The 18,001-nt window shown below is 42.1% G+C and overlaps 1 protein-coding gene across 1 annotated transcript; it reads right to left on the bottom strand.

The window, feature by feature from the left end:
* Positions 1 to 7,132: 7,132 nt before the first annotated feature.
* Positions 7,133 to 8,077, bottom strand: LOC101525827 (olfactory receptor 9I1). The gene has a single exon (XM_004585509.2). It carries the CDS (start codon positions 8,075 to 8,077, stop codon positions 7,133 to 7,135), a length of 945 nt encoding a protein of 314 aa, XP_004585566.2.
* Positions 8,078 to 18,001: the final 9,924 nt, after the last annotated feature.

Here is an 18,001-nt window from a genome sequence, read left to right as displayed (position 1 = left end):
TTCCATCTAGGTCTCCCACATGTATGGCATGGGCCCAGGTATTGGGCTGTCTTCCACTGTCAACTGAAATACATGAGTAGGGAACTGGATTGGAAGTGTAGGGAGCAGTCTGATACAAGATGCTGGTGTTGCAACTGGGTGTTTAACATGTTGTACCACAGTGCTAACCAGTAAATGTTCATCTATTAGTATGTAAAGAAACCTGAAGATAGGAAGCCAAGGAGTCACATGGCTTATCAACAATGTGAACAGGAACGTAGGCTTCTCTTCTACTCTGCTACCTTTATGTGTGGCTTTTTATCTTTAGAGTCATTTTATGAGCCACAATAGCTTCCAGTCATCACAGTTAAAATAACAGTAATTATATAAAGATGATCATTTCTGAGTTTGTGCTTTATAATAATGTTTCTATGTGATAAACTATCCTAGAGAAGCTTCCTTAGGAAGGAGTGAGGATTATTTTCACTCACGGATTTGGAAGTTCACACTCCAAGATTGGGTTGACCTCTTTGATTTGGTAGGTTGGAGAATGGCAATGGTGGAATGTGAGTGAATGAGCTCATGATAATCCAGGAAGCTGAGAGAACAGCTGAGTTCAACCCAGTTTTTCATAACCAACTCTGTCCCTAGAACTGCTTTCCAATGGCACGCCTTCAGGGATCTAAGGATTTCTTACTTGGCCACTTCCTAGACACCATCATTCAGTTAAGTTTCTGCTCGCAATATCATCACTTTATGACTTTGGGATTTAAAGATTGGCATGAGTTTGTGATCCATGTCCTATTCTTTTACTTTATGATCATTCTGGCTAAAAGGCCCAGCTGGGTGGGGAAAGGGCAGCCTACAGGAGGGAGGCAGGTGGGAGGGGGGGATTGACTGATGCAATGAGGCTGAGGGACAGCAACACCCGGAAGCCCCTGCCTGGACGAGCAGTGATATCTGGACCTGACCAGGCCAGAGGGAATCTACCAGCACTCACATTATCTTATAAGAAGAAGTTCTTTTCCCTACTAGGCCCCACACTGCTTACTGTAAAAGCCCTGGTTCATGATCCTTGGGTGTGATTTCCCTGGCCATGTGCCTGTGTTGAACTGGTGAATCTTGTCTGGAAGCTCTTCCAATAAAGCTCACTTTGAGTCGAAACTTTGTTTCATTTGGATTTTTTTTTTAGATTTATTTATTTTTATTGCAAAGTCAAATATACAGAGAGGAGGAGAGACAGAGAGGAAGATCTTCCATCTGATGATTCATCTACCAAGTGACCTCAATGGCTGGCACTGAGCTAATCTGAAGCCAGGAATCCAGATCCTCTTCTGAGGCTCCCATGAGGGTGCAGGGTCCCCAGGCTTTGGGCTGTCCTCGTGTGCTTTCCCAGGCCACAAGCAGGGAGCTGGATGGGAAGTGGAGCAGCTGGGATTAGAACCAGGCCCATATGGGATCCTGACTCATTCAAGGTGAGGACTTTAGCCACTAGGCCACTGTGTTGGGCCCTCCTATGGATTCTTTTAACTGAAACTTGGATTGGGCATAACCCTGGCCAGATCCTCATGCCCATGGTCAACAGATTCTCAGTGCGGAAGGCTAGGTCATTGAAAGGATGGAATCACTGGAGAAGTGTAGCTATGATTTTTAAAGGATGATGCCAAAAGTTTACAAAGCTGCTGAAGAGGTTTATGCTACCTTTTTTTCATTTTTTTTTCTGTCAACATGGTGGTGTCATTATGTTAAATTTTTGTAAATTTGATGACTGTGCTGTAGTTTTAAATGTATATTTTCGTGACTCCTCACAAGAACAGAGATCTTTTTATGGATGTAGCAGCTATTTGTATATTCTCTACTGTGATCAGTTTTGTCCCTATTCTGCATCTTTTTCATGTGTTTAGCTTCACATACCCATGGTGTTTTATTTTCCTTACTTTGAGGACCTTATTTATGAATCAACTGCAGTCTGTTAAAGGTCATTTTCATTTTTTCAAAAAATTTTATTTTTGATGATATTTACATAATTGATTAGGGTGGGAAGGGTCACAATTTAAGTGAAAGTGGGTGAGATCATTGTTTCCAAATTTTCCTTTTCCTCTCCCTTTGTCTGGGGGAAGAGGGGAGATAAGAGAAGAAGCCACACCCAGCCTTCCAACTGTCTCAGTACTGGGGTTGGAGAACTGCCTAGTATTGTTGATGATTGGCATGAGTTTGTGATCCGTGTCTTATTCTTCTACTTTATGATCATTCTTGCTATAAGGCCCAGCTGGGTGGGGGAGGGCAGCCTACAGGAGGGAGGCTCCCCGATGTGGAGCATGATCCGAGAGCTCTGCTCAAGTTAGTTTTGAAATGCCGTCAATCTTGACGGTCCAAGGATAAGGAAATCTTTCCAAGGTCTGTTGGCTATTATAATACACTTTCCATTTGCCCAGATATTTGCTGTCATTGCTTGGCTGGAGTAGTTAATCAATTTGTTCTGTCCTTTTTCCTCTGCTATTGTACCAGATGTCCTCTGCAGGCCCCAAAGAACTGCCATGTCCTCCATGTTAATCTTGGTATGATTTCCACTGCTCTGTCAAAGCTCCTGAGGAGGTCCAGCTCTCATACATACACTCCATGGAGAGCACAGATCCTACCATTCTCCCCATGGTTGAAGTTGAATCCAGTGGTTCAGTTGGGGGATCCCCAAAGAAACCTCATCTGAGGTGATGCCAGACCTGACTCCTGCGTGTGCTTGCTAGTATGGGATCCAGCTCTGTCCATCACCCACATCAACCTACACACACACTGGTGGTTGCAATTGCTAGGTCATTGCTCTCTCTAGGCCTGCCTCTTACATAAACCAATGGAAGCTGCAGCCAAGCTCAACCCTGCCCATCACACACTCGGCCCTCACATGCACTAGCGGGAACTGCAGCCTAGTAAGAGCGACTCCCAATAACCCCCTGTAGGCCCACCCCCAGCCCTGGTTCCTGTGTATGATGGTATGTGCAACAGACCGGCCCAGTCTGTTCCATACCCCATTTAACTCTTGTGCACATCAATGGGCATTGAAACCTAGTTTGACCCAATCTACCCCATTACCAGCCCACACTCATGTTAGCAAGTGCCACCACCTATCCATAGAGGTCCACCTTCAGCTCTGGTTCTTATACTCACCAGTGAGAGTTGCAGGCCAACAGAGGGGGCCCACAGTTTCCCAACTGGGCCATTTGTAGTACTGGATCTTGCACTCTCCAGGTGGTTCTGCCATCTAGCTTGACAGGATTTCCCCCCAGTCCCAGCACTTGCCAGCTAATATTGCAGCAAAGCCCAACCAGCATGCACTTACTGTGGCTTATTGCATGCACCAGTGGACACAGTTGGTCAGTTCAGCTTTACTCTCCCCCAACCCAGCACACATGCAGGCCAACAGGTGTTGTAGCCCTGCCTGACCTGGTCTGCCCGCAATCCCTGTGGTAGCGGTGGCCCAGCAAAAGAGCCCACCACAGCCCTCCTACTGGACTCGTACCTGCCCCTCCCCTTGCCAGGTCTTATGTGTGCTGGTGGGTGCTGCAGGCCAGTCTGGCATTGACTGTCTCAGTTTGGCATTTGCCAGCGGGTGCTATAGCCTAGCCTGGCCCTGCCTACCCACAGATCCAGCTCATGCTGGTAGGTGCTATAGTCTATCCCAGCCCAGTCATCTCCCAGTTCCAGCCCTAATGTTACCTGGCTAAGGTTGTGTCCCAACCCAGCCTGTCCTGCACCCAGTCCTGGTTCCCACATCTGCCACCAAGCCTGACTCATGCATATGTCAGTGGGTTCTGTAACCTGGCTTGGTCTGGACTGCTCCCTTTCATGGTTCTTGTGCTCACCTGCAGGGACTGTATCCTGACAGAGGAGTTCCCCAAGCTCCTTTATCAGGTCAATGCCCAGTGGCAGATCTCACAAAATCAGTGGGTCCTTGGCCTAGCCTGACTTAGTCCACCTCCTGTGTTGACAAAAACAGTGGCTTCTCCCACCTGACTCACACCCATTCCAGTTCTTACTGTTGGGTGTTGTAACCCAGCTACATCTGGTCCACCCCTGGACCCAGCTCTTGCATGGTTCAGCTAGTACCCAACCAGCCCAGCCTGTCCTTTACCCACCCTGGCTCTCATGAGTACCAGTAGGTTCCAGAGTCTATCGTAGTCTGGAATACCCCAACCCAGTCCACATTTGTGCCAAGTGACATTGTAGTCATTTCCAGCCCAGACCATTGCCCTCCATTTCGGTTCTCATGTTCACCAGTGGGACTCACAACCCAGATGGCTTGTTCCCTACCACAGAGCTTTTGCATGCCAGTGGTTGGACCCCTCCGTCTTGGCCCACATATGAGTTGATGGATGTTTTGACCTGGGTCATCCCACACCCCATTCTTGGGTTTCCCTGCAGATGTTACACCCTGGACCTGCCTGGCCAGTGCTCAAACCTAGCACCAACAAGTGTCAGAGGGTTCCATAGTTATGACTAGCTCAGCTTATTACTACATCTAGCTCTTCAGCTAATTAGTGGAAATTGTAGTTCCATAGGGGTGGGCCCACATATCCCCACAGAATCTGGCCCTGGCCCTGGCCCTGGTTCTCTTGCATGCTGGTTAGTGTCATGGCCCAGCCTAATGTGACCCATCCCTGTTCTGACACTCACTGGTGTGATCTAATTCTACCAGGCAGGTTACCAGCCCTAGCTCTTGTGTGGGCTGGTGAGTGGTAGTCAGTGGTGTTCCATGCTCTCTAGCCCAGCTCAGGTCTCCCACGTAGGTGAGGGCATTGGTCTGATCCATAGAAATCCTCTGGCCTCTCCCATCTAAACCGCTTGGTCTCAGTCCTCTCACTTCCCTGCAGGTACAATGGCTTCATTGATTGAAGTCCCTCAGTAATCATTCTTCACCAGCAACACCTTCCCTCAATGGTCCTCCCTCACATCCTTCTGCCCCTTTCCCTAATCAATCCATAGTTCCTGTGCCCAGGAGAGCATTGATTCCCCAGCCCTGCCATCTGAAGCAGGGTTGTGTGCAGGCCTAGAGCTTTGCTCACCCATGGGGATCCCAAGCTGCTGGCATGTGAGCTGGCCTGGGACTTTATTCCCTGCTCCCCACCCCCCAACTGTGCCCTAAGATCCTGGTCTACTCAAAGTTCCCCAAGTCCAGTCCACCAACACACCGGGACAGCATGCTGACTTGGGGCTCTCCTCTCCCCTCCCTCCATGTTGCCTGGAACCAAGAACCCTGGCTTGCTCTTCCTGTCTGGACAGGAGCTATCAGTTCCCCAAATGCTTCTGCCGGTGCTATCCCCACTCCCGGACCCTGCGAGCCCACATCCCCTGGTCCCCATGAGCTGACCTCCTGCAGCTCCAGCTGCATGGGAATGGCCACAGGGTCTCCTGTTCCTTGCTGCTAGGAGCCAGAATGGCAGGTATTTTTCTTAAATTGGTTGTTTTTAAATGGAGGGGAGAGGAGAATCATCTCTAAGCTCAGGGTTTAGTGCAGGAATTCACTGGACACAGAACAGTATGTTCAACAAAAAAGACAATCTTTTGTTATCTGTATGTGTGATGTTAAACCCTTACACACCTAAACAAATGACTGCTTTATTAATCTTCCCTTCACTGCTCTCATTGTCTTCATTATCACCAGATCATCATCTATTTTATTTTTTTCTGATTGCCATGGAATTGTGACAAGTTCCCAGGGAAGTTCCCAGAGAAGGAAGAGAAAAACATAGATTGAGCATCTTCTTAAGCCAGGAAATAATCATCTTATTTATTTGTTCATTTATTTAAGAAATTTATGTATTTTTATTTGAAAGGGAAATTTACAAAGAGAAGAAGAAGAGAGAGAGAGAGAAAGAGAGAGAGAGAGATCCTCTGCCTGCTGGTTTACTTCCCAAATGGTTAAATTGGACAGATCTGAGTTAATTTGAAAGCAGGAACCAGGAACTTCTTTCTGGGTTTCCTGCATGGGTACAGGTACCAAAGACTTGAACTGTCTTATAGCCTTCCAAGGCTATAAGCAGAGAGCTGGATTGGAAGTGAAACAGCCAGGAAATGAACTGGCACCCATATGGGATGCTTCTGCTACAGGCAGAAGATTAGCTTATTGAGCCTCCCATCTTATTTATTTTTAACAACCTCCTCTTGAACAGACACCATGCAATTCAAATGAGATCATGCAACGTGCCATAAACATTCTTCCAAAACAAAATATTGAGCACTCCTCTGGGTTAGATTTTGGATTGAGCCATGAAGAAAACAGTCTGACTTCTAGGGTTTTGCAGTCTGGTGTAGGTGTTATTTCCTTCTCTCACCAAATCTTTGTTGTTGAAGCTAGTATGTGGTTTCACTGCTTCAGTCAGTTCTTAGTGACCTGGAACTATCTATGATGCAGGCAATTGGAATGAAGAGAAATCTGGCACCATGTCCTTCAGAAACAAGACAGCTTGGCCTTTTAGAGAAATTTCCAAAGGGAAGAAGGCTTATTTCATCTGAAAGAGCACCATTAAATCAGGAACAATAAAACCAGGGTGTTTCCCAACGGTAAGGCAATTTTCAGCTTCCATGGTTCTGGCCTGAGTGTGATGGAAGATGCTGCAAGGGGGAAAGATGGTCCAGAGGAGTGAGGAGAGAGGATTGTTTCCCAAACCTTTCCTCTCCTTAGCCAGTTTGACACTCAGTTTTATTCAATAGTTCCTGTTTATTAAGGTGGTCAATAACTTACATAGTAAACAAAAGACCTATTAGCACAGTTTACAGGGTTATCTGGACAGAATCTTGATACAGAGAAAACTGTAGAATTCATGGGAATAAATTAATAGTGGAAAGATGATAAATTCAAGTATAGGTGCAAACAGTATTGAGGTGGATGAAATCAGTTCAAGACTTTTTAGACCTCTTGTTCTGTAAGCTACACATCACAGGGTAGGATGATACTTGCGGGTAGCAAAGAACACAGTGGATGTTGGGGCGGGACTGAAGAAGAAAGTATCACAAAATTTTCAGTAATAAAGTTCACCACAGTTGTAGTTTTTCTCCTATGCTTTGTTTGTGTTCATAGGTGTATGTTGTATATAGTGCATGTGCCAATTACGGTTAAATTGTTATCGGCACAAAATGAGTGAAGCTCTTTTATCCAGATCTACATGCTATGCAACACCTGAAATCTACTAGTGATCTTTGTAAAGGCAGTTTTCACATCCTTGTTTCTCAGACTGTAGATCAGGGGGTTCAGCATGGGGATGACCACAGTGTAGAAAACAGATACGACTTTCTCTTCTTCCAGGGATTTGCCCGAGCTGCTTCGAATATACATGAAGATGAGGGTTCCAAAGAAAAGGGCCACAGCAGTGAGGTGGGAGGCACACGTGGAGAATGTCTTGGCCCTGCCACCTGAAGACTTGACCTTCAAAATTGCTTTGATGATGAGTAGGTAGGAAGTAAGGATGACCAAGGCATTGGCCACAATCACAAAGTTGCCAAAGAAGACAATGACAATCTCAGAGTTTGTAGTGTCACTGCAGGCAAGCTTTAGCAGGGGTGGGAGGTCACAGAAGAAGAAGTTGATCTGATTGTTGTCACAAAAAGAGAGGCTAAAGGTGCATGTGGTACGAAGAATGGCTCCTGACACCCCACAGATGTAGGCTCCCAGGACTAAAGCCCAGCAGATTCTAGGATTCATGGTTACAGTATAGAGTAGTGGGCTGCTGATAGCAATGTAGCGGTCATAGGCCATCACTGCTAACAGGAAACATTCTGTCCCTGCACAGATGGTGAAGAAGAAGAACTGGGCAGCACAGCGACAATAGGAGATGATGGTTTTGCTTGTGGTTAACGTGGCCAGGATTTGAGGGGTGATGACTGAGGTGTAGCAGGCATCCAGCAGGGAGAGATGGCTCAAAAAGAAGTACATTGGGGTATGGAGTTGGATATCCACTTGGATCAGAATGAACATCCCCACATTGCCTAGAATGGAGATTAGATAGAAACCCAGAAACACCAGGAACAGGGGAATTTTCATATTGGGGTGATCATTAAAGCCCATAAGAATGAACTCAGTTACTGTGGTGAGATTACTGCTGGCCATGGATATGATATGGACTGTGGTGGGTTTGAGGATAATGAAATTTTCAGCACCTAAAAGCTGAGGGACAGACTCTTTCTGAGGTCAAAATTAGGCTTAAAACTCTGAGTGTATTCATAGAGATTTTTTTTGCAGAAATCTTGAACCCAGATGATTCTCTTTGGACATCTAATGCATTTTATGGAGCTGAGCGTTGACCTGTTTCTGACTTAGATTTGGCATTTCTGTGAAGATAAGAGACATAAAATTCTCAGATTTGGAAGACTCAATGCTCACCTGGAACTGAAATCTCTTCTAGCCCATGGTCATCCAGCTGCTGCTTGAGCCATTGTGGACAGTTCCATCTGTAACTACTTTCTGGGTCTGGGTTATTACCTCTTTTTGCAGCTTCTACATACTGATAGTATTTTTATGTCTTTCTGACACAACAGTTGCAGTCTGTTCTCATCAAAGCCTTATGGAAGTTGGAACATGATGAAGCTACTTTTCACAGTGATCAATATGCATGGACACATCTTTGTTTTACAGTGTGTTAATTGTCCAGGCAAGCAATCAAACTGCTTAGGTGATAGTATTAACTAATGAATAAAAGTCTTTCTTTTCATTTTGATCTTTATTACCCTAAGAGGTAATTCTATTCAATAGATGGCATTTAAAATTTAAAACATTATTTATAGCATCATGATTGTAAATAATATGTGCAAATATGTGGTCTTGCCCTCTTTTAATTATGTGATCTTGAGCACATTGCATAACCCTGCCATTCTTCTATTTCTTGTCTACAACAAACATGCTGGAAAAACATGTCTGTCTCACAGGGCTGTTTTGAGTATTAATTTTAATATCTGTAGAAGATGTAGAACAGTGATGGTACCCAGAAAGAACTCATGTCAGCTATTATTATTGTAATTGTTCTTTTCATGCATTTTAAAAGCACCTGTTGACTTTCTAGTCTTACAAGGAATGAATTTCCTTCCTACAAATGGTTATATTGCTGTCTGAGTCCCTATAAATAATATATTTACATATTTCAAAATTATGTATACACTATATATATATTTATTTTAATAATTGTGCCCAAATTTGGGCTCTCACTAAGAAAGATGAAAAAAAATTTCCTGTCCCATCCTCTCTCCTTGCTTTTACCCCACTTAAAAAACCTTCTGCCTTTTATCTCATTCATGGAGCAATGCTTTCTATTCTAGCCAAGTCTTCTGTACTTTTCTATAGGTTGATGGTAAATGATGTTTCCTGATTATGGGTACATAACTGTACACTAAAAGACTAAACATTATGATAGGAACTGCAGAGGAAGAAATGTAACTTAAGTGCTACTGCCTGTAAGAGAAGCTTCCAAACACCAAGTCAAATGAATGCTCTTTTCTTGTACCCTACAATTGCTCAAAATAATTATGCTCACTTTCTTTTACATTTGAATCATGACAATTTTTGTATTTCCTAAAATTTCTCATTGCCATATGGCATAAAATCTGAGTCACATCTGAATTCTGCGTGCTTGCCACTGACCATTTTCCAAGTCTATTAGGATCCTCATTAAAGTGTTCCAAATCCAAGTAGTTCTTGGGAGAGTTTGCAAGGAAGCCAAGATTCATATTTCATTTCTCCAAAGGCTGCTCTACTCTTCTAGAACCTCCCACACATGATGCTTTATGAACCCCAGGTTGTAACCAACCAATATATGACATTCATTTTATTTATATACCAGAAAAAGACTAGGTATGTTGAATGATGGAGGATCCAGGAACCATTTCTCCACGGTTCCACTTGAGCCATTTTCCTGACATCCTTCTGGGATTACAATACTTTTTGGGAATATATTATTAATTCCCTTAGGTTTGAACTTGATAATTTAGAGTTCTTGAGTCTGTCATCAAGCCTATGAACATAAAGATTAAATTATTAAGAAATACTTCTTTGTAGCACAGTTAAGAATTTTCTTTTTAAAGCAATCTGTGGATTGCCAGTTTTGAATAAAAATCTGCAGTAATCAAAACAGCTAATCACCACTCTCCTTATACTTTTTTCATACATTTTATTTTCATAAATGTCTGAGATTGTGTCCTGTGAAATGAAGTGGTTGATATTAATTTATATTATCTTGTTTTTTGGGGAGAGTGGTAGGAAAGTTGACACTCAGAGGTTAATGATTTGTTCACAGATTAAAGAATTAGTCATTTGCAAGTCTGGGGATAGTAGACAGGTCATCTGATTTGCTAGGACTTGGCTGTCCTTTCCTCTAACATGAGCTGTAAGTCCAATGGAATCTAGCAGTAAGAGGCTTCACATTTGTAAAGAGACCTCAAATGAGACTGAGTCACCATAAATAACTGCGATAGTTTTATCCATTACGTTGGTAGAGAAGCAAGCAGCACACACTTTCATGAGTGTTGGTGGAAGTTGTTCTTGGGCCCAGGGCTCCCTCCATATCTAAGAAGGGTCTCTAGTGGGCTTCAGATATTGAAAAATCACTTAAAATTATGCCCTAGGGTTTCCCATTTTACCCCACTCTAGAAATAGAGTTTGGAAGTGAGTTAACTTCTTTTGAAGGTCCTCTTGGGATGGTTCAGGCTCCACAGCTGCCATTTGTATGACAGCAATTGGAGGATCTTCGAAAGTTCACTCCCCTGCTTTTCCACCTGCTTGGAAAGTGGTGAAAGTAGATCATGTGATCCTAAAAAAATTTTTTTTTCTCATGGCCCTTTAGTTGTATGATTGGTGTATAGGCTAAATGGGGGCTCTTAAAAGGATTTTCCTAATGTCAGTGATAACAGAAACATATGTGCTCTTTAGTTACGAATTATGGAGTCTATAAAAGTATGCAGACACTATTTAAAGTGGATTATAGTCACTTAAACATGATGTATGGGATCTTAGGTCCACAGTTTCCGATAACTCATCATCATTCTTAAGGCAAGACTTTTTCATATCATTTAATTGTTTTCCTGCTTCCCCTTTTATCTTCACTCTTATTTCTTGTAGGTGATGTCCATTCCAATGTTTTAGAAACACATATCCTGAGTCTGGGATGCAGTAGCCTAGAGGTTAAAGTACTCGCCTTGCGCGTGCCTCGATCCCATATGGGTGCTGGTTCTAAACCTGGCAGCCTTGCTTCCCATTCAGCTCCCTACTGGGAAAGCAGTTGAGGATGGCCTAAAATTTTGGGGCTCAGCACCTGCATGGGAAACCCAGAAGAGGCTCTGGGCTCCTGGCTTCGGGTTGGTTTAGCTCCGGCTGTTGCGACCCCTTCGGGAGTGAATCAATGGATGGAAAATATTCCTCTCTGTATGTCTGCCTTTCCAATAAAAATAAATAGATCTTTCTTTAAAAAAGAAATATGTATCATTCTATATTTATTTAGAAACACTTGTATCTTTAAAAATGTAATGACTTTTGTGTGTTTTAAACTTTACATGTATGGCAGTGCTATGTTATTCTCATGTATTTTCCATATGTTATATTTTTGTGATTATAAAGTATTGGTAAATCTAGTTATTTTTGATTCTGTTATGATTTTTGATGTTCTTCTAGTATATTCTACTTATCCATTCTGCTGGAGACTTGGCATATATGATCTGATTTAATCCCCTAAAGTGTACCTTAAACTGCTGAGAGATTAATTTGTCTAACTCTATTTGGTTAAACTGGAAATGAGGAGCTGCTTGATGGCAACTTCTTTTTGCTGTGAGTTTTCTTTTATTATCTCCTAACATTTTACTGCAGGTTTAGGATTTATGGAATTCTTCCTACTTGTATAGCTTGAAAAAAACCTGGAAAATTTCAACGTCTTTCTTAGCTCCTAATTTTGAAATCACCACAATCCATTTTCTGTCTGTCTCATAGCTGGATTCCAGGGGTTTTCTCTGTTTACTAACAACATTGCTCAAGCTGCCTGATCAGAGCTTAGAGGGCAGGTTGTTCAGGTGTGGGTGTAAGAGCACTAGATTTATGTCTCACGCATATCAAGCCTATCTTTCATGTTACCTACAGCCTTCAAATTAGATACAGCAGTGGTTATTCTATGGAATAGCAAAATCAAATCTTAAGGCCATTAAGGAAATTGCCCAACTTGCTGTGTACATTTAAGCAAGAACAGAATCAGCTTCTGGATCTAGGACTTTCTAAATCTAATTTCTGTTCTCTTTCAAGCATGTTATGTTTCATTCTCAGAATAAGGGGATTAGTTTTTCTGCAGATCCTAGCATCAAACTGTTAAAAATCAAAGCATCCCTCTTCTAAGACTGTTAGACAAAATCCAAACTTCTTTGGGAGAAGAGAATTATGATTGATTTTGGAGTTCTTTGGTCTATGTTTTTCTTCTTCTTTTTAAACTATTTGAGACAGACTTAATTTATGGTGTATTGCTGGGAAGTCACTTAATCCATTAGAACCTGAATTTTGTTCCCTGGTGGTCTAGTGGCTAGGATAGAACGTGAATGTTCTCAATAAACACAGTAGTAACTTTAACCTAATGAACGAACTGGAGGTTTTTTTTATTTTGCTGATTTTTTTTGGAAAGGACATTTATGAGGTATTTTCCAGAGTAAAAATTTTCAGAATATAACTAATGGCACCCGAGTTTGCATGGCCTGATTTCAGAAGGGGTTGGGATAGTGTCAGCTTAGATTGAGCTGCAAGTAATAGGAAGCAGTACACTCCTTGAACCCAGGAAAATCTTCCAAAAGGGTAAGCAAAGACTTACAACCAGTGAGCATCTTAAGGATACCTACAGGACCAGCGTCTTGGCACAGCTAACTGAACTGCTGTTTACAATGCCAACACCCTGTTTCAGAGCATCAGTTTGAGTCTTGGCTACTCTGCTTCTGAACTAGGCCCCTTTTATTGCACCTAGGAAAGCAGCAGAATATGGACCAATGGATAGGGTTCCTGTCACTCGTATGGCAGAACCAGATGGAGTTCTAGCTACTGATGCAGCCTGTTCCAGCTTTGATTGCTGCAGCCATTATGGGAGTAAACCAATGGATGGAAGATCTCTCTTCCTATTTCCATCCTCCAGGCAGTTTGTCTTTCAAATAAGTAAATGGTTTAAAAGAGATTATCTGGGGGCATAGGTGAATTAACATTAATATCTGTAATATGTTTTGATTGTGATGTGCAATGTAGAAGAACATGAAATTCTGGAGGAAATTTGGAATTCTGAAGATAAGAGATGTCTTATTCAGGAAAAATCCCGTAGAAGGTAGTCTCTCAAGTTTGTACTTACTTGGAAGTCTTCTCCCAAACTCTTCTTGCTTGCTTGAGTAGTTGAATCCTAAGGGCAGACAGAAGGAGCTCAACACAGTTTACTTTCCTCATCTTACTGGGATTGATCCTTCAAAATCTTTTGACCTTTACTGAGCTCTCGCTTAGAGTCAGTAGACGCTGGGGATTATATTTCCTTTCCACCTAACACTAAGATTATGAAAAAGGAACACTGATTTTTATTTTACAGCTGAGGAAATGGAGACTTAGAAGCATTTGCCTTTTTGCCTGAGATTTACAAGTAGGAACAGAAGATGTTTAAGCTCTGTCCTATGCCTTGATGCCAGAGTGGGGATACTGAGCTAATATAACGTGGTGTTTTTCCCAACACTGGTAAACACTTATTGTAGCTAGGTTCTAAGAAACCAAGATTTTACAGGTTGTGTACACACCATCTCACATAAACCTTAGAATAACTTTATGAAATAGGCATTGCTTTGTTCTGGAAATGACTAAGATGCCAAGTTCACAAGACCAGTGGGTGAAAGAATCTGGCATCTACCTCATGTCTATTCCAAAGCCAGAGCTATACTTCATCCAACATTACTCCCAGAACAATTATAGGAAGTACAGCAGCTTTTAGGGAAATCTCTTGTCAAAGCCCTCTCAAAATCTATTCATATTTTCTAAAATTTACCTGGTAACACATAAGCCCAAAGATATTGAAGTTGCAGGTCTCAAAAAACAATTGCTTGAGTCTTGCCCATGTAGTTCATGTTAGAACCAAGATCCCTGTCTAGACACGGTCTTATCAGGTGGTAATTTGTGCCGACAAGGGTCAGATTCTCTGCCAAGTTTCACTTTTCCTAGTTTGTATGGACCCTGCTTCAAGGCCAATGTCTTTCCAAGATTATCAGGGTGATAATTATGTCTTAATTACCTGGTGGAACAGTTCAGTTAGATCAATCTTGGGTTTGGATTTAAGCAAAGCTAAGGTGGCTGAAACATACCGTAGAAATCAGCTAAGAGCCCACAACTAGATGACTACAACTGACCAACTTAAGATTTCTTTCTTACTAACCAAACCAACAGGACATTTAAAGGACTTCTGGGGATGGTTCTGTGTGCTAGAAGCATTGAGCTCAAAGGTACTCCCTGAATCACACATCAGCACCTGGGACAACCTCAAAACTCCTGGGAGAAGGCAGCCTGCCTGCCAGGGAGAACACACTCCAGAGAAGGCTCATTATCTCAACTTGTGCACACATCTGAGAGGATAGAAGCAAACCAGGTGGGATTTCACGGCACTCCTAAGCCTTGTTAGTCTCCAGGCTGATCTCCTGCAGGGAATGAACTTGTTCTTTGTCACTGGCTCTTGTGCTCCTTCAGGACTGGAACCAGATCTGAAGATACCTTCTGACATTTTCTTTGTGCTCATCCTTAGTCCTAACAGATAGCTCTCTTTCAGAGGCTGAAAACAAGGGTGCTGTATGCACAAGGCTTCATGCTGATGAGTGGCTCAGGAGCGAATGATTCTGGGTTGGTCTAAGCACCATTTCCATTTACACATACTTAGTAGCCATTAGCTCCATTTTTATGAGTGGCTTTCTCTGGCCACTCCAGCTTTCCTTCCTATCCTATTCTCTGAAGTCCACGATCTTTTTTCTTAGAACAGTATCATTTGGTGTTTATCCCGCTTGTCTTGCATGTTCTCCATTATTATTTTAGGACTTGGTCTCATTTCTCCTGTTACGGGCTGGGTTCTTGGAGAATGCACTTTGCTCCCTGCTCACGGCTGCGTGCTGCTTCAGTAGAACCATTGTGTCCTGGTCATTTTCAGCTGCTCATTATTACAGGAGCAGAGCACATCCAGCAGGATGAACTTCAAAGCGGCCCGATGCCACAGTCACAGCTTAGTGACATGGCTGGGAGAAAATCCTTTGATCACAAGCAAGTATGCAGCCTCGCAGCATAGTTTTTGCAACTGCAGGTGCCAAATGGTGCAAGAATATATTACAAAGAAGGGAGGCAACAACAAGCCAGGGTTTCTGGCAGTCAGTGCAGAGAATTCTATCTTACAGTGCATTTCTGACAACATGATAGTTTCCTTTACTTGAATAACAGTATGTGTAGTTTTGTTTTTAGATGATTTCTTCAGTGGTTTAAAAGATACAGTAACAATTTGAGCAATGTAGAAGGAAAGAGGAAGAATTTGCTGGCAATGAGAATATTCTGTTCAACACCACCTAGGGAACTTGTGGAAATGAGTGACTGCATAGTGAGTTTTATTATTTTGCTTCTTTTGATAGTCTGGAGTTCCACATTATTGTTACTATTAGTACCAATATTAAATAGTATCAGAAATATTGTGAGAACTTCTGGGAAGAGATGTATTTAAAAATTTTTTTTTTAAATTTTTTTAGAAGACTTATATTTATTTGGAAGGTAAATTTCACAGAGAGGCGAGATAGAGTCTTCCATCTGCTGGTTCACTCCTCAAATGGCTGCAATGGTCAGCGATGAACTGATTGGAAGCCAGGGAGCGGGAGCTTCTTCCTGGTCTCCCAACATGGACTTGGAGGCCCAGGCACTTGGGATGTCCCATTCTGCTTTCCCAGGTCATAAGCACAGACCTGGATCTGAAGTGCAGCAGTTGGAACCTTGAGCTGGCATCCATATGAGTTGCTGGTGCCTCATGGTGAAGGATTAGCCTGAAATGCTATTGCACTTACCCTGCTAAGAGATATTTCTTATATTAGATTTCATAAGACTGACCAGGGCTGACATTGTGGTGGTGTATGCTAATCCTCCCCCTGTAGCATCTGTATCTCATATGCACCTGTTTGTTTCCTGGTTGCTCCACTTCTGATCCAACTCTCTGCTTATGGCCTGGAATGGTAGCGGAGGATGGTTCAAGTCCTTGAGCCCCTGTGCCCATGTTGGGAGATCATGGAAGAAGCTCCTGGTTACTGGCTTTGGTTCAGCACAGCTCTGCAGTCATCTGGGGAGTGAACCAGCAGATGGAAGATCTCTGTCTCTCCTTCTCTCTGTAAATCCACCTTTCAAATAAAAATAAATCTTTTAAAAGTGACCTGTGAGAGAGGTTTTTGCGTAAGTGTTCCCCTGTTGGAGCAGGTACAGAGGAGATCTGCAAGGGAGTGGGTGATGTGGGAAATAGGGAACAAAGGCACAGTTTCAGGTGGAGTCTGCACTGTAGGATGTCCCCAAGGGATGGGGGTGTGGCTTCCTGGGAATTTCTGGAGAAAATGTATCCCTTAGTGAAGGATATAGCTGTGAGCTGTTAGCACAGCAGCTGCAGGTGGGTGTACTGATCTGGTAACTAGGATACCTAAACTTGTTCTTTTTTCTCCCTGATAGACTTTTGAATATTTATAGCTGAGTCTTCTGATTCCACTATGTAAATGGAAATAGCCAAGAGGGAAATTAAGGGGTGCAGCAAGAAAGACTGTGGCTTAACGAGAGCATTGGAATTCCTGGAGAAAACTATGCGTGAAGACAACCAGATCCATTGTTTTTAGTTACAAAGACTGATACATTTAACTTTTTTGGGGGTTTCTGAGAATCTCAACTGAATAATGCCCCAATACCAATTATGGGATATTTCACTGTTTTAAATCTCTACATTGACACTGGAATATCCAGACAAATCTGTGCCAGACTGTAGAAAATGAGTTATCATTAAATGTCATGAAAAGAGAGTCACTTTAAGCGTCTTTGCTTGGGGATATATTAGAGAAATAATATTACTGAAAAGAAAATATTTCAATAGTTACAACAGAAAGGGTAAAAGGATGAAGTAGTTAAGAAAACTGGCAAAAACAGGATATAGTGTGGAGAGGACAATCAACCTACCTGACATAAATGCTTTCTACAAAGTTCTAGTAATTGAACCAATGCTTTTCAGACATAAAAAACTGGCAGATCTATCAGCAGAAAAAATTGCAAAGCTTAGAAGCCTATTAAAGTGTACATGAGATGCTGATGTGTAATAAAGCCAGTAGTTTACAACACCGGGAAAAGAAAGTTTAATGAACCCCTGAGAATAAAATCATGGGTTAAGTACTTGGAGAAATTTGAATGGTGTCTTATAGCTTACATAAAAGCAACTTTCAGATGTGTCCAATGTTACAAAGAATATTTAGGTCATCTTTGTCATTTTTCCATCTCTTAGGGTGGAAATATACTTTTTAAAACTTTAAACACAGGAAGAAAACATAAATGTCATATATGCTTGCCTACATAAAATGTTACAAATTCCATGTGTCAAAAACGTTGTGTAAAACTATACAGTGTATACTGAAAGGCATTTCATTTTCTTCCCCCCCCCCAGTGGTCAACTGTACTTTATTTTGAAAAAGCCAGAGACAAAAAAAAAAAAATGTAAATGTGCATTAGAAAGGAAACAATACATCACTCCAAGAACCCTATAAAATCCAAGCAGAAAAATGGAAAAATGAACTATTTAACATAAATATAAACACAAATTATTCAATGTACTGAAAAGCTGAGATAAAAAGAACACAGTAAATCAGGGAAAACAAAAATAAATACCCAGTGCAAACCAGGTAAAATAACTAAAAATGCACAAATTCCCATTAGCAACAAGGTGAGCTAAAGGAAAATAGAATAAGTTACTTAAAGCATTGGGCTAGTGTGGCACTCATGAAGCTAAAATTACTATCAACA

This window comes from Ochotona princeps, chromosome 4 (assembly GCF_030435755.1).
Source record: "Ochotona princeps isolate mOchPri1 chromosome 4, mOchPri1.hap1, whole genome shotgun sequence".
Taxonomy (NCBI): domain Eukaryota; kingdom Metazoa; phylum Chordata; class Mammalia; order Lagomorpha; family Ochotonidae; genus Ochotona; species Ochotona princeps.
This window is presented reverse-complemented; position numbering and strand designations above follow the sequence as displayed.

What these genes read in the sequence shown, in the direction of transcription:
- LOC101525827 (XM_004585509.2), bottom strand. Translation starts at nt 8,077, where the DNA reads ATGGCCAGCAGTAATCTCACCACAGTAACTGAGTTCATTCTTATGGGC.